The 13,323-nt window shown below is 40.9% G+C and overlaps 1 protein-coding gene across 1 annotated transcript in view; it reads right to left on the bottom strand.

Annotated features, from left to right (window-relative positions):
- Window positions 1-242: 242 nt before the first annotated feature.
- LIFR (LIF receptor subunit alpha) overlaps window positions 243-13,323 on the bottom strand; it is a 69,822-nt gene continuing 56,741 nt past the window's right edge. The window contains exons 14-20 of the mRNA XM_068990485.1: window positions 12,441-12,620; window positions 10,416-10,517; window positions 9,655-9,822; window positions 4,825-4,986; window positions 3,831-3,924; window positions 2,071-2,149; window positions 243-1,694 (exon numbers count right to left, since the gene is read on the bottom strand). Coding sequence (XP_068846586.1) covers window positions 1,074-1,694; window positions 2,071-2,149; window positions 3,831-3,924; window positions 4,825-4,986; window positions 9,655-9,822; window positions 10,416-10,517; window positions 12,441-12,620 — 1,406 coding nt within the window. The 3' untranslated portion in view covers window positions 243-1,073. The remainder of the gene's footprint in view (window positions 1,695-2,070; window positions 2,150-3,830; window positions 3,925-4,824; window positions 4,987-9,654; window positions 9,823-10,415; window positions 10,518-12,440; window positions 12,621-13,323) is intronic.

Here is a 13,323-nt window from a genome sequence, read left to right as displayed (position 1 = left end):
TGAAGAGGAAGGAACTGCTAAGATGTGCGATGAGAAAGAACACCTGTTAGCAGGTGTCAGAGATGCTCACGCTGCCCAGGCAACCAGGGCTCAAAGCGTGGTCTTCTCAGGAGGAACTGAGGCCAATCCCACGTATACAGACAGCTGATGCTGCCAGATATTGCTTAGTAGTCGTCTCAAATAGTAAGTCACTGGAATCCCGTGTTTATGAATAATATTGAATTTGCTCATATATTTATAAAACTGACACTGTCATAAAAAAACACAATTAAAAAAAACAAAATCTACAGTCTTAGAAATTTACTTTTAAATATTAGGGCAACCTAATAAGGGAAGCTAGCACAAACACTAAAAAATAATGGAACAACGTAAAACGCCTACCAAAGCAAGGAGACATGATTCTGATTTTGGCTGGTCAGTTTCACGCTCGTTTTCCAAGTTTGTACCCCTGAGAAAACTGTTTGATAACCATTATACAGTAGGCACAGAAATCAGCATACTTTATCAAACAAAACACTAAATAGCTGCTGCTACATTAAAAATTATATTAATTTTCTTAAATGCTGTGGATAAAGAATAATGTCAAAAGTTTCCAAATCTGTGCTTGGTTTTCACCTGGAATGGAGCAAATGTCAGGCAAGTAACATCACCTGTTACTTTGACATTTTACCCCCCTGCCTGCAAATCTGCGTGCAATTCCATAAATTATGTGTGTGAGAAAACCAGATGAACGACAGAACAGAATACAGCTGCTGCAGGGTTTGTTTTGCATGAATGGGCCTGGCACTGCTTGTTCTTGAAAAACTTCTTGAAGGCAGAGTAGTGTGAGAATTCTTTGGCTCGAATCCCAAATAGCTCCAAATTTTGAGTTGTGTGGATCCAATTTCTGAGTTACTGTACTGTGGCTTTGAGACTGTATGAAAAGCACATTAACACTTTTTAGTGTAACTTGTGAGAGTGAAGTCCACCCCACTAGCAACACTTCACAGGATCCCTCCAAGGTGCCTTCGGTTGATGTGGCAGCTCTAGCAATGGGGGCTTATTGAGATGGTGGACTGAAGTAATGGGGACACTTAATCATTTGGTTTGTTCTGAAAAAAGTTTGTAAAGGACCATCCTCCTCCACTTGATTTAGGAGAATCTTCATCTTTAGGTGGAATCAAAAATTGTCGGGAGTTAATGGAGCATGGACTTCCAAAAGACACAATCTCACTGTTGCTGTCTGTGGACCGAGGAGAGTCTGGAGATACCAAGTTCCAAGTATTTACGTTTGCCTGAGGTCTGTAACCTGCAGTTTTATCTAAGTCATCATCTGCATCCAGGTCGTCTACAGTGGAAGTAATGGGGAGGTGCATCTGCGGCTTATAGCCTGCCCCCCCTACAGGGTCACTGTCCAGCTCCCCCTCTGGTTTTGCCTGAGGCTGGTACATGGACTGGATGTCAATGTAGATGACTTGTGAGCCCCCGCCGCCTTCTGCTCCTGGGTTCGCTAGCTCTTCCTCGATGACCGGTGGGCAATAGGATACAACCACGTGGTTCTCGGGTTCTGCGTCAGAGCGATCTTCTGGACGCTCAGCCACCGGAGAAATTATTTCTGTATCTTCTATTTTGGGAGCCACTGACCGAGTTTCCAGAACCTCGACATTATTTGGAGTACAAGGATTCATTTCCAATGTTTTAAGAGCACTGTTTCCCTAGGAATAAATTTTAAAATAGGGATTAGGGATACCATGAAAACCTGCTGCGATGCTCCTCCTACAAAAAGAAGCATTATTTTATATATTTTTCACAGATGCTTATAAAATTGCATCTCTACTACTCATCCTAGAGCAAAGCTACTTTTTTCTACGTATCAGTATCTTCCTTGCTCTTAATAGCAGTGAAAAGAAAAAAGAGCATGCACAAACAATTTAAAATTAATAATTTTGCAAGTTCAGCAGATGGTCAAGCACTGCTGTTTTCTTAGTACATTTTACTGTTCATGACACTGGCATGTTAAAAACTTTTCACAGAAGACTAAAAAAAGGAAGTCAGTACTTCAAAGGTAAATGTAAGAAAATAAAGGATTACCTCACAGACACTCTTTTGAAACTGTAAAGCTTTACAATTTTCTGGATTTGGAATATCAGGATAGAAGGTTTCTTTAATCCTTTAAATAAAGATTAAATACATTTAATAATTATAGGATTATCAGTTAGACAACGAGTTAGTAAGTTATCAGGTTTATTTTGACGTTTCATATGAATATGCTAATGAACACATGAGATAAAAAGGGAAAATCATTTTCAGTTTGATCGGTTGCTAGAGCTTTCACACAGTGCATTCAGAGGTTCCTATCCGAAAACTACAAACAGTGCTTCTGTTTCTAGAACTATAACATCTTATGTATCTAATGAAAATGGAAAGAAAAGAGTTAAGATGCTGACTGTGCTGTCAAGTCAAAAGATACAGGCATTACTCATATAACCAAAATGTTCATACTGTAGACTGGATTCAGTACCATTAACTACTTGAGAACATATTTGCATTTTCCATTCTCTACTACTCAAAAAAGACTTTTCCTGGACTATCAGAAAAAGGAAGGCTATTAATCTTACGCAAAAACTAAACACAAAAACGAAATTTGCTTAGTGCCCTATCATAGTTACAGCTGTTAAAATTTTTTTTTATCGTTTGAAATTCCTATAGGAAAAAAAAATGTTGTCAATGTATGTCCAAAATGCTCTAACTTCCAATCTATCTCCTTATATTTTTTCTGAATGGAAACTGTCTTAAAAATGTGATTTTTGGTAATGAGAATGTGGTTATCAAACAGGGTATTCTATAGTTTTAAACTGTTACTATACTGATTTATAAGCCAGGATTGTTAGAACACATTCTCTTCTTTACCATGAATGATGGCATTTTGAAGGCCAGTGAGGACCAAATGAAGACAGCCGTTTGCCTGAAGCCCAGCCCAGGACAGCTCCTGCTGGCTGAGCACGAGGGGCGATTTGCTCAGCCCGCTCACCTCAGCTCACACCACTCACGCGGTCACTGCATCCAAACACACACTGCTCTCTCCAGAAGATCAAGCTCTTTCCAACTTGTGGGCCCTCAGAGAAGCCTTTCTCTCTGCCTGGCACATCCTCTCCTCTTCCCCTGTTCCAGGGACCTCCACAGGGAAACCCGCCCGCCCACAGAGACACGTTTCCCCACTGTTCTCTCACGCGCCCATGCTCTTTCCAGCACCCACTCACACTTCTCCACATGTATTTATTAAATGATTATGGGTTCAAGTCCATCCTCCCCACTATTCCAAAAGGATCATACTTATTTAGTCTACCACTGTACCTCCCTTCACATGGGAGGGCCATTCACATCTGTTAAATAAATGACCAGATTTTCTAAATAGATCACCAGGACAAGGGAGAGCTCAATCATTAAACTACATTTAACCCTGCGTATAGCTACTGCCGTATTTACGCCTGTAAATATATTTTTTTTAGTACAATGGCTTCTACTTTAATTAGTAAACATGCTTTTGTGCATGCTCAGTCATGTCTAACTTTCTGTGACCTCATGGACTGCAGCCTGCCAGACCTCCCTGTGCACAGCAGGGAAAATTTACACTTTTCCTTTGTTAAGTTTTAAAACCTGTAAATAATATGCCATGTTCTTGTCTAATATTATCTCCAACATTAATTCTGACCAATATAAATATGTATTACCTAGTTTCCACCAAAAAGGTGTACCTGTTATTTCGTTCAGTCGCAAGTTGTGCCAGACTCTCAACACATGAACTAATCAATCATGCCCTTAAGAACAAAACAGTGAGAGTCAATCATTACCATTCTCGTTTCCGATAGCAAAGGATACTTGTTACCACTCCAATGATGACAGCCACTGCCACTGGGATGAGAATGGCAATAATCAAACCCTCAGCTGAAAAGAGAACATTGCAGAGGTTAAAATCATCATTCTTATATATGAATTCAATAAATTCATAAGACATTTAAGTCAGTAGATTATCTGAAGAAAAAATCCCAACTGCTCCAGAGAAACTGAAAAATTATTAAAACATAACCTTAAAAAGTACTGTAATTTTATACTAGCACATAAGTTCTTTAGAGCAGGGTTTCCCTACTTCGGCACTCCTAACATTTTAGGGCAGATATTTCTTTGACATGTGCTGGTGGGGAAGAGGCTGTTCCATGCACTGGAAGATTAACAGCATCCTTCAGCCTCTAACCACCAGATACCAGTAGCACAATCAAAACGGCACCATACAATGCCAAGTGTCCCTAAGAGGCAAAATCACCCCCAGGTGAGAGCTAACTCCACATGGCCCTCCTTTATTTAAAGGCATGTATGACCTTCAACCCAGGGCTAGAGAACAAGCCTGTGATCAATGAAAGTTCTTTGCTGTTGACCAACTGATCAAGCCTATCTCCTCTACTTTCCGTCTCAAATTTATAAGTGTTGTGCTTTACACTTTTTTAAACCTGTTTCTTACATTCTTCCCAGGATATGTTAAAAATCTCAGAATATTTCGGGCAAAAAATTTTAAACCAGTTGACCATAAGTTTAACATGAATTTAGAACTCGAAACTTCAGATATATTCTCAATCCCTTAATTTCTCAAGTATGCATTAGACAATAGGTTCAGATAACTGGTAAGAATAAATATGAAGTCATTTCAGGCCTTTCAACACTGCCCTCCACCTACTTTAAAAGTATAACAAAATGTGAAATTCAAAGAGGGGGTTTCTATATAAACAAATGTCACTAGAAAACCAATGCCCTTGCGTATGGAAAGCAACTCAGTCACAACATTTAACTCACAGTTCTCCTTTGTCACCACAAACATGCTCCTCTCTGGGCCCATTCCTCCACCTGTGTAGGCTCGCAAGACCAGGTGGTAACTTGTTTTACCTTGAAGATCAGCAATCCTCAGTGTCTTCTGGGATATGTCAGTAATATTTTTAACCTTTGTGTCAAAACGACCTGTTTTGCAAGTGAAGATTATTACTGTATCCTGTATCAAACATAGACTGGCGATTTGTTTCTTACATGATAGTATACATGTTTCAATGCCATTCTCTCAAATCATTCCACCCTCTCCCTCTCCCACAGAGTCCAAAAGTCTGTTCTATACATCTGTGTCTCTTTTGCTGTCTCGCATACAGGGTTATCATTCCCATCTTTCTAAATTCCATATATATGTGTTAGTATACTGGATTGGTGTTTTTCTTTCTGGCTTACTTCACTCTGTATAATAGGCTCCAGTTTCATCCACCTCATTAGAACTGATTCAAATGTATTCTTTTTAATGGCTGAGTAATACTCCATTGTGTATATGTACCACAGCTTTCAGGGGGTTCAGGATTGGGAACTCATGTACACCCGTGGCTGATTCATGTCAAGGTATGGCAAAACCAATACAGTATTGTAAAGCAAAATAAAGTAAAAATAAAAATTAAAAAAAAAAGATTATTACTGATCTCTATACTATTTTTAAACACCTGGTTACCCAAACTTGTCACATATCATTTTTAAGTGAGTCTGAATGCTAGTCGCCTCCAGGGCCACGGCCTGTACTGCCAGTCAGCACCATGTTCAATTCCACCTCTACCAGTTAGCAGCTGGGTTATCTGGATCTATTATTTGAACCACTCTGAACCTGAGTTTCTCTAACTGTGAAATCCCATATCATGACTTAGCTCTCAGAGCTGTTTTGAAGCTCTCAGAAATTTCCATGCACATTCTCTAGAATAATGCCTGGCATACAGCAGGCAATCAATAAGTCTCTTTTCTTTCTGTTACTAAGAGCATGAAAACCCACTGCAACCCAAACCCATGGGGGCAGGGACACTGTCACTTGAGCTGACCATCTGTCTGTGAGTGAAGTGAGAAACTCAAGGGAGCGGGAGCACGAATCAATGGAGATCACTCCAAATGACTCAGGAAACCGAGGTCTCAAGTAAGACACCAGTGAGGACGCCTTGGAACTGTTTTAAAAAGAAATGAGAAGAATTGTTTAAACTACTGTTTTTTTAAATTTTAACCAAAATAGTGCAGTTCAATAGCATATGGCTAATAAAAAGCAGCAGTTGCCTGCCTGCATCTCCCTCCCCCCAACCAATCACTTCAAAATCAAGTTATCAGTTTCTGTGGGTGTTCACTTCCATTTCTGAAATAAACTTAGACTGGTGCTGGTTTAGTCACTACGTCATGTCTGACTCTTGCAATCCCGTGGACTACAGCCCATGAAACTCCTCTGTCTATGGGATTTCCCAGGCAAGAACACTGGAGTGGGTTGCCATTTCCTTCTCCAGGGAATCTTTCTGACCCAGGCATTGAACCTGGGTCTACTGTACTGCAAGGCAGTCTCCTGCACTGCAGGAGCATCTTCTTTATTGACTGAGCCACCAGGGAAACCTAAATTGGTAGTGCTTGACTTTTAAATTTTAGATGTTAGCTCTAACACACAACCACTAGCCCTTCTCCCCTCAACCCCACATCACTGGCAGAAAAACATAAAAAAATTTGGTAAATTCAGTGTTTATATTATCACGATTATATAAACATGAAGTACTGCTAAGACAAACTGCTTGAGATGATCATGTTTCCTTTCTTTTCTGTTGTTTTAATTGCCGTTCTTCCTTATTTGTTTGATGTACCAGTTACTAATTCTCCCCACATCCTTCAATGAATATTCAACACAATTTTCCATGTGATCCAACACAACTAAGTCCCAGTGCTGTGGCCTCTCCCAGCCTCTGTCTGCTCTTCATCAGGTTACTTCCCAGGGCGTCTTCTCTGGACTGAAAGCCTTCCAGGGGCCCTTGTCCCGGGACTCCCTGCCCCACTTATTTCCTTGTGTGGAGGCCCACTTTTCTAGTAGATGTTGGAGAAGGGATAGCTGGGGGAAGTAATATGTGTAGCCTCGCCTGTCTAAAAATGTCTTCTTCTAGTCTCACAGAAGTAGTACAGATACTACTGTATCTGTAGATAAACTGGCTTGACTACAGTATTATTTTAGGCTGAAACAATTTTTTACTCAGTATTTTAGCCCTAATATCTTCTAGTATCTGGTATGTTGTTGAGAACTGCCATTCTTATTCCTGATCCGGGCACCATAACTGCTTTTCTTTGTTTCTAGGACTTTTTCTTTATATATTAGGTGCTCTGAAAATTCACCATGACATATTCAGCACAGATCTATTTCTCCATTTTACTGGTGTATTTAATGGCACCTTTTACTGCATACACTGAGGTCTTTTGGTTTGGGGAAATTTTCTTGCGCTATTTCTTTGATAATTTCCTCCCCTCCACTGCACTCTCCTCTCTTACAGAACTCTTATAAAGGAGGACAGGGAAGGTCTTTGACTCAAGCTGCAACTTTCTTTTGCCTCCAAGTCTCTTTTGCCTGTGTCTCATTTTCAGAAGAATTCCCCCATTTTCCTTTTAATATTTCTACTTCTATTTAACTCCTTAAAAATTTCCTCAATCACAGTTTTAATTTGGAGGAATTCATAACCATCTTCTGTTTGTTCCTTTTTAGAACATCATGTCTTTTCAATAAATAGTTGTACTTCAACTGTCCAAGAATAGTTTTGTTTTTTTTTTTTTCTTTGCTTTCCCACGTAACATTTGTTTCCTCTGATTTCTCCTGCTGTCTGTCTTGCAGGTTAGAAGCTTTCTCAATCATCTGGTTATCCCTGGCTACTCCTCATGTTTGAGAGTGAGCCACTAAAAGGCTCACTGGAAGCCTGGTGTGCACAGGTGGGGTTTAGAGGTGGGTGGGCTTCATGTCTGTTACTGACAGGAAATGACCAGCTGGGTTCCTGGCTTTTCATTGGGGTAATCCCCTGAATCTCAGTATGTTTTATGTCTTTTCTCAGGAACCATTTAATCCTCTCACCTCTTGTCCGGGAAACATGCCTAGCTGAAGATCTATTAACCGTGTGGAAAGGAGGAAGAAGGAAGGTCACACTGTCCGCTGTGGTCTCCCCTGCCTGGAGGCTCTCTGGTTCAGAATAAATCTGTTCTCATTCAGGGAAGAGGGCACTCACATGAGCTACATGACATGCTGTAGGACTTGGGCGTTCTAACTGATGCTTACACGCCTTCAGTCAACTCCTGCTGTTCAGCCCGGATTCATCCTAACCACTGGCATCCACCGCTGGCCCGTCAGGACAAACCAGACTATTCCTAACTGATGCTCGCCCGACTGTCCACCTAGACTGTCCCACCATCCACTCCTCTAGTTCACTCAGCCCACTTCCACGTTCTACTGTTTCTATGTCCTCTTTTTTGCCTCTCCGGTTCTTTGTCTTTATTGGCTTTATGGGTTTTTTGTTTTTTGTTTTTTTCCTCTGTTTAACTCTAATTTTAGGGACCAACCCACTCTAACCAGAAGTCTACATGCTATAATTTTAACTGATTCAAGTGCAAAATTTCTGAGAACCTGAGGTTCAAGTGCAAAATTTCTGAGCTCCTGAGGGAAATTACACCAGGCTCTGGTGTAATGTCTGGACTTCCCTGGCGGCTCAGATGGTAAAGAATCACCTGCAATGCAGGAGACCCGGGTCCAGTCCCTGGGTTGGGAAGATCCCCTGGAGAAGGGAATGGCAACCCACTCCAGTATTCTTGCCTGGACAATCCCATGGACAGAGGAGCCTGGTGGGCTACAGTCCATGGGGTTGCCAAGAGTTGGACATGACTGAGCACTTTTTTTTTCTGGATATTTGCAGAATCTGATAGTTAGGGTTTGCCTCAACTCTGAAGGTTTAGGAAATGCAGAACTCCGTGATTTGGGGCAGGCACACGTTTATGCAGCTGTTCTCCAGAGGTGACTAGACTAATGCCCAGGTGGGCAGCATGTCCCTGTGGCACTGTTTGTTCTCCACTTGTCAGACAGTCATTAAATAACTAAAACGATTTCTTTCCAAGAAAAGGTCATTAAGGAAAACAAAAGCTCTCAAACTGAAGAGATGATACATGCTTGTGTTATTCAGTCATAAATAAGAAGCTTCTGACTTTGAACAGAAATGTCATTGAGGGTTTAAAGCCAAAAGTCTGCATAAACATTTCTGTATTTGTAAATTTGAGGATTCTCAAAGGTCTCTGTGCATACACTTACCAATTGTCAAGACTGACTCTAAGTTTTTAAGATTTAAGGGACACACACATGCTCTATCAAGCCAATTAAGTTTCCCAACTCATTAAGGCCTTGCCTAACTGTGGGGATAGCTCTTTGTCAAATAAAAGGAGGCTCTGAAGCCATTTTTTAGGTTCCTGAGTTTTCACTTCCATCGGCATAAATACAGGAAGACTTTTTTTTTTTTCTTAAGGTAACCTTCATAAGATGCTTTGTTATGCATCATGCAAGATTAGTAAGAGATTTTCTCTGTCCTGTGGGGATCATAATCAAAGGCCTCAGAATAAATGATTTAAATGATTTCTTAAAGACCACATGCCATTTATTACATACTAAAATCTTGAAAAATCTCATATTCATCAAATGACTTCATTTTCACTTCCTTATTGTTCAGTTTTGGAGAACTATTCAGTAGCATTTTCTTTTACCTTTCTTCTTTCTCTCCATTTTTTGTAATTAATATAGAACTTCTTAGAAACAGTATATACTTATTCTAGTAATTTACTCACCTGATTCCAAACCCATTATCTTAGATGTGTCTCTCTCTCCTTTTTCAAAGTAAAATAAATATCCTCTTAAAAATCCTCTAAGCTCTTCCACAGGAATTTCTTCCCATTTCACTAATATAGAATCTGCAGATGTATCCTCAACAGTAAAATTTGGAGCAATAGCTGGAGCTGTAAAAGAAAAGAAGCCCACACTTAAAGGAGAGTTTACTAATACAGAGCAAGACATTAAGGTTTAATGAGATTTCTAGCCTCAAAAATAGCTGAATCTGGAATTAGAACATTATTCTTTATTTAATCATAAACTTTCACATATATTATCACAGCACTTTTACTATGAAGATACAAGGGTAGAACCTACAACTTTCAGGTGTAAAACATATCTAGGGGGGTTTGCAAAACCTATGCAAAATCTTTAAGTGGCTACTCCAATAGACTATTTCTATTTCCCCTTTTTAGTGATAGTCTTAAATAAACAGTTTTTAAAATCTGTAAAAGTACATAGTAAATCTTTTTGACATCCAAAATAAGACTTAGTTTTCTCTATGACAAGAGTAAAACTGTCAAATGTAAACATTAAACAAATGAAGTAAGAATAAGTAATTATCAATAATTTTACAGTTATCATCTAACTTATTTTTCTTCCTTGAACTAATACACATCTCAATTCAATCTATTTGTAGAATTCAATCTTAAAATTGATATCTACTTAAAATTTCTCATGTTATCTTCAACTCTTAAGAAAACTTACCCATTTAACTTACCCAATTCTTCTACATATCCAATTATAGAATGTAATAATTGATATCCTTGATTTCTGCACCCATACACGGAAAAATTATATCTTACACCTGGTCGAAACTGATCTACAGGACGAACACAATCAGTAAACTTTCCTAAGTACATACGGCTATGAATATCTATTTTAGAAATATCAAACTGAAAATAACTCACTTTGAAATTTCCAAAGCTAATTTTACAAAGGTTACAGAAAATACATTTGCGTTTCCAAAACTAGTAAACATTCAGAGTGAAAAGTGACTTGACAAAAATTAAATTCAGATCTGTTGCAACGAAAAATTTAGTATTATAACATGACATCATCTTGAAGGGGGAAAAAATGGTAATCAAGGTTTTCATTTTGTTCCTTCAAATTAAGCAATGACAACTTCTTCCTAGATTTGGTCCTGGGTCAGTTTCTGAAACAGCCCCAGGTCTGTATCACACCTCTGAAAAGCTCTTCCCTAACTAGGGTTATTTGTGGGTTGGAAAGAACCCATTGCTCTTCCCTTGTTCCAAGAAGCAGATACTAAAATTTCCACTGTACAGGACACCTAGGAGTTAAAAGGAAATGGGACTTAAGAGTCTATTCCTCTTTACGGCATCAGCATTTAGCGCTATTAATTCCACAAGACATACAAGAAAAGCATTTTAACTTCGATCCAAGTTAATCACTTTCAACTGTCTCCTCAATACAATGCAAAGCAGGGTGGACGTAACAGGACTCCTGGCCTGCAGCAGCTGGCAGGACAGATGTGAACAGCTAACAATAAGATGCTATGCGGGGCCTCTGCATCGAAGGTCCTCCTTCTCACCCTACAGGTTTCAACTTCATCTTATATCCCAGATATTCCAGCTAAAGAGACATTTCTCACCTTCCCGCATCATTCCACCCTGCCTCAGTCCATTCTGATCATTCTCAAGGCCAAAGTGAGAAAGGAGGGAAGAGGGGTCATAATTTATACAGAGCACACTACGGCCGTGTAAGGTTGGGGCCGTACTTCACTGGTAAGGGACGACGTACTCGTCAAGGAAAAAGAAAGGCAACCATCGAGGCCTTGGCCAGTTATGCACATGAAAGAATCTGGCTGTATTCCAAGTAGAAATGGAAAAAAAAATCTGAAGCTCCATGTAGGAATCCAATGCATGGGGCTCACCCTGACCATCTGACAGTGAGCAAAGTAAACGAGCAGAACCTGATTCCTGGGAGAGAAGGCTCAGCAGCTGCTCGCTCTCCTGCACTTCACTCACACGTGAGGGAGAATGGGGCTGGTGGGGGGGGGGGGGTGGTGGTGGCGACGTCAGAAGCTTCACTACCAAGAGCTTCCACAGTTCCCACAGGTAGAGACACACTCACTCATGCCAGGGGCTCAGAAGGAACAGTGACGGCGCAGAGAGGCTAGAGCTCCCAAGGCCAAGGCTGGCTCGGCCTGAGGCAACTGCACACCCGTCTTGGCTGCATCGTCCTAGGCTTGCAGCTCCTGAGCTGTCCCCCCGGCCCTCACTGCGCCCCTGACCTGCATCGGGAAAGTGCTAATGGGTGCAAGTCCTTTGTGCTCAGTAACCCGGCTTGTGGGCAAACAAGGGCAAAAAGGTGGCAAATGAGGTCCTTCTAATTATAAACAATGCTGTGCTGAACATTCTTAGATGTACAGCTGTGCTGCTCTTGGATTCTCTTCCCTTAGAATACATTCCTAGACAAGTAACGACGAGATCAAAGTCTATGAACTGTTTCACACACATACTGCCACAAACTGCTTTCCAAAAAAGGTAAACGAATCCATAACCAGCCCAGTGGTGAGGGGAGCAGTCACTGCACTGCAAACAGTAACTCCGTGTGCTGCTCTTAAAAATCATTTTTTTTTTGGTGGTTAGCTGCTCTAGTGTATACAGAAATAGAAACATAATGGTGTACACACGAAACCTGCATGATGTTATTCTGAACCAATGTCACCTCAATAAAAAGTAAATTTAAAAAATATCTTTAAAGAACTCTGAGAGACACCTACCAGATTCTATTACAGTTTCAGTGCTGTTTGAAGGGATTTTTTTCCAGTCCATGAGGCAGGGTCCAGACTGAGATGAGTTACACCACTTAATTACATAATTGCAGGTCATGTTGGGGTCGTAATTCCAAGTGAGGAGGATCCTATTTCCCATTCCAACAGCCTGCTCTATTTTGAGATCATCTTCAAGAAAGAAGGATTTTTACTAGTGTTAAAAATAATGTTTTACAGTAAACCTCATGAAAATGAGCCAGAGTTATACACATCATTTCATTGTACATATACTGCAAAATGGTGCTAAACTAGATAAACCTTTAGCCAAGTTTAGAAATGCTGCTCTATGGCAATTACTTGGTCATACAGATCAACTCTGCAGCTGGAAAAAAAAAAAAAAAATAATAACAAAGAACCAAGGATCAGGCAGTGACATAGCTGGGCCGGGACATGAAGCTCAAGAGCCATGATGAATGGGGCAGAGGTCACGGCACAGCGGGGGCGGGAGGCTGGAGAAGAGCAGGCCTGGGTGGCCAGAATCTCCTCTCTCATCATCCACTATGGATGTGAGCTCCATGAGAGCAGACGGGGGCCTGTGCCTGCAGCTCCACTCTGGGCACAGACCACGGCAAGCAGGAGCACAACCCCACACAGTGAGTGAATGAATGGTTGTGCCAGCCCCTCGCTTCCCTTCAAGGGAGACTGCTGTCCCATGGGTGGGCGGAAGGGATTCTGGAGACAGGACAGGGATGAAAGCTATGGGATGGGGTGGCCAGTGTGGGCAGAGAGCAGTACGGATGTGTGAGGTGCAGAGGCTGACAGAGGGCGCTGGGGGCCATGATGAGGTTTGTTTTCCCCACCTGCCGGATCTCAGCCTCAGCGATAAGGGAGG

Source organism: Capricornis sumatraensis, chromosome 18 (assembly GCF_032405125.1).
Source record: "Capricornis sumatraensis isolate serow.1 chromosome 18, serow.2, whole genome shotgun sequence".
NCBI classification, from domain to species: Eukaryota; Metazoa; Chordata; class Mammalia; order Artiodactyla; family Bovidae; genus Capricornis; species Capricornis sumatraensis.
This window is presented reverse-complemented; position numbering and strand designations above follow the sequence as displayed.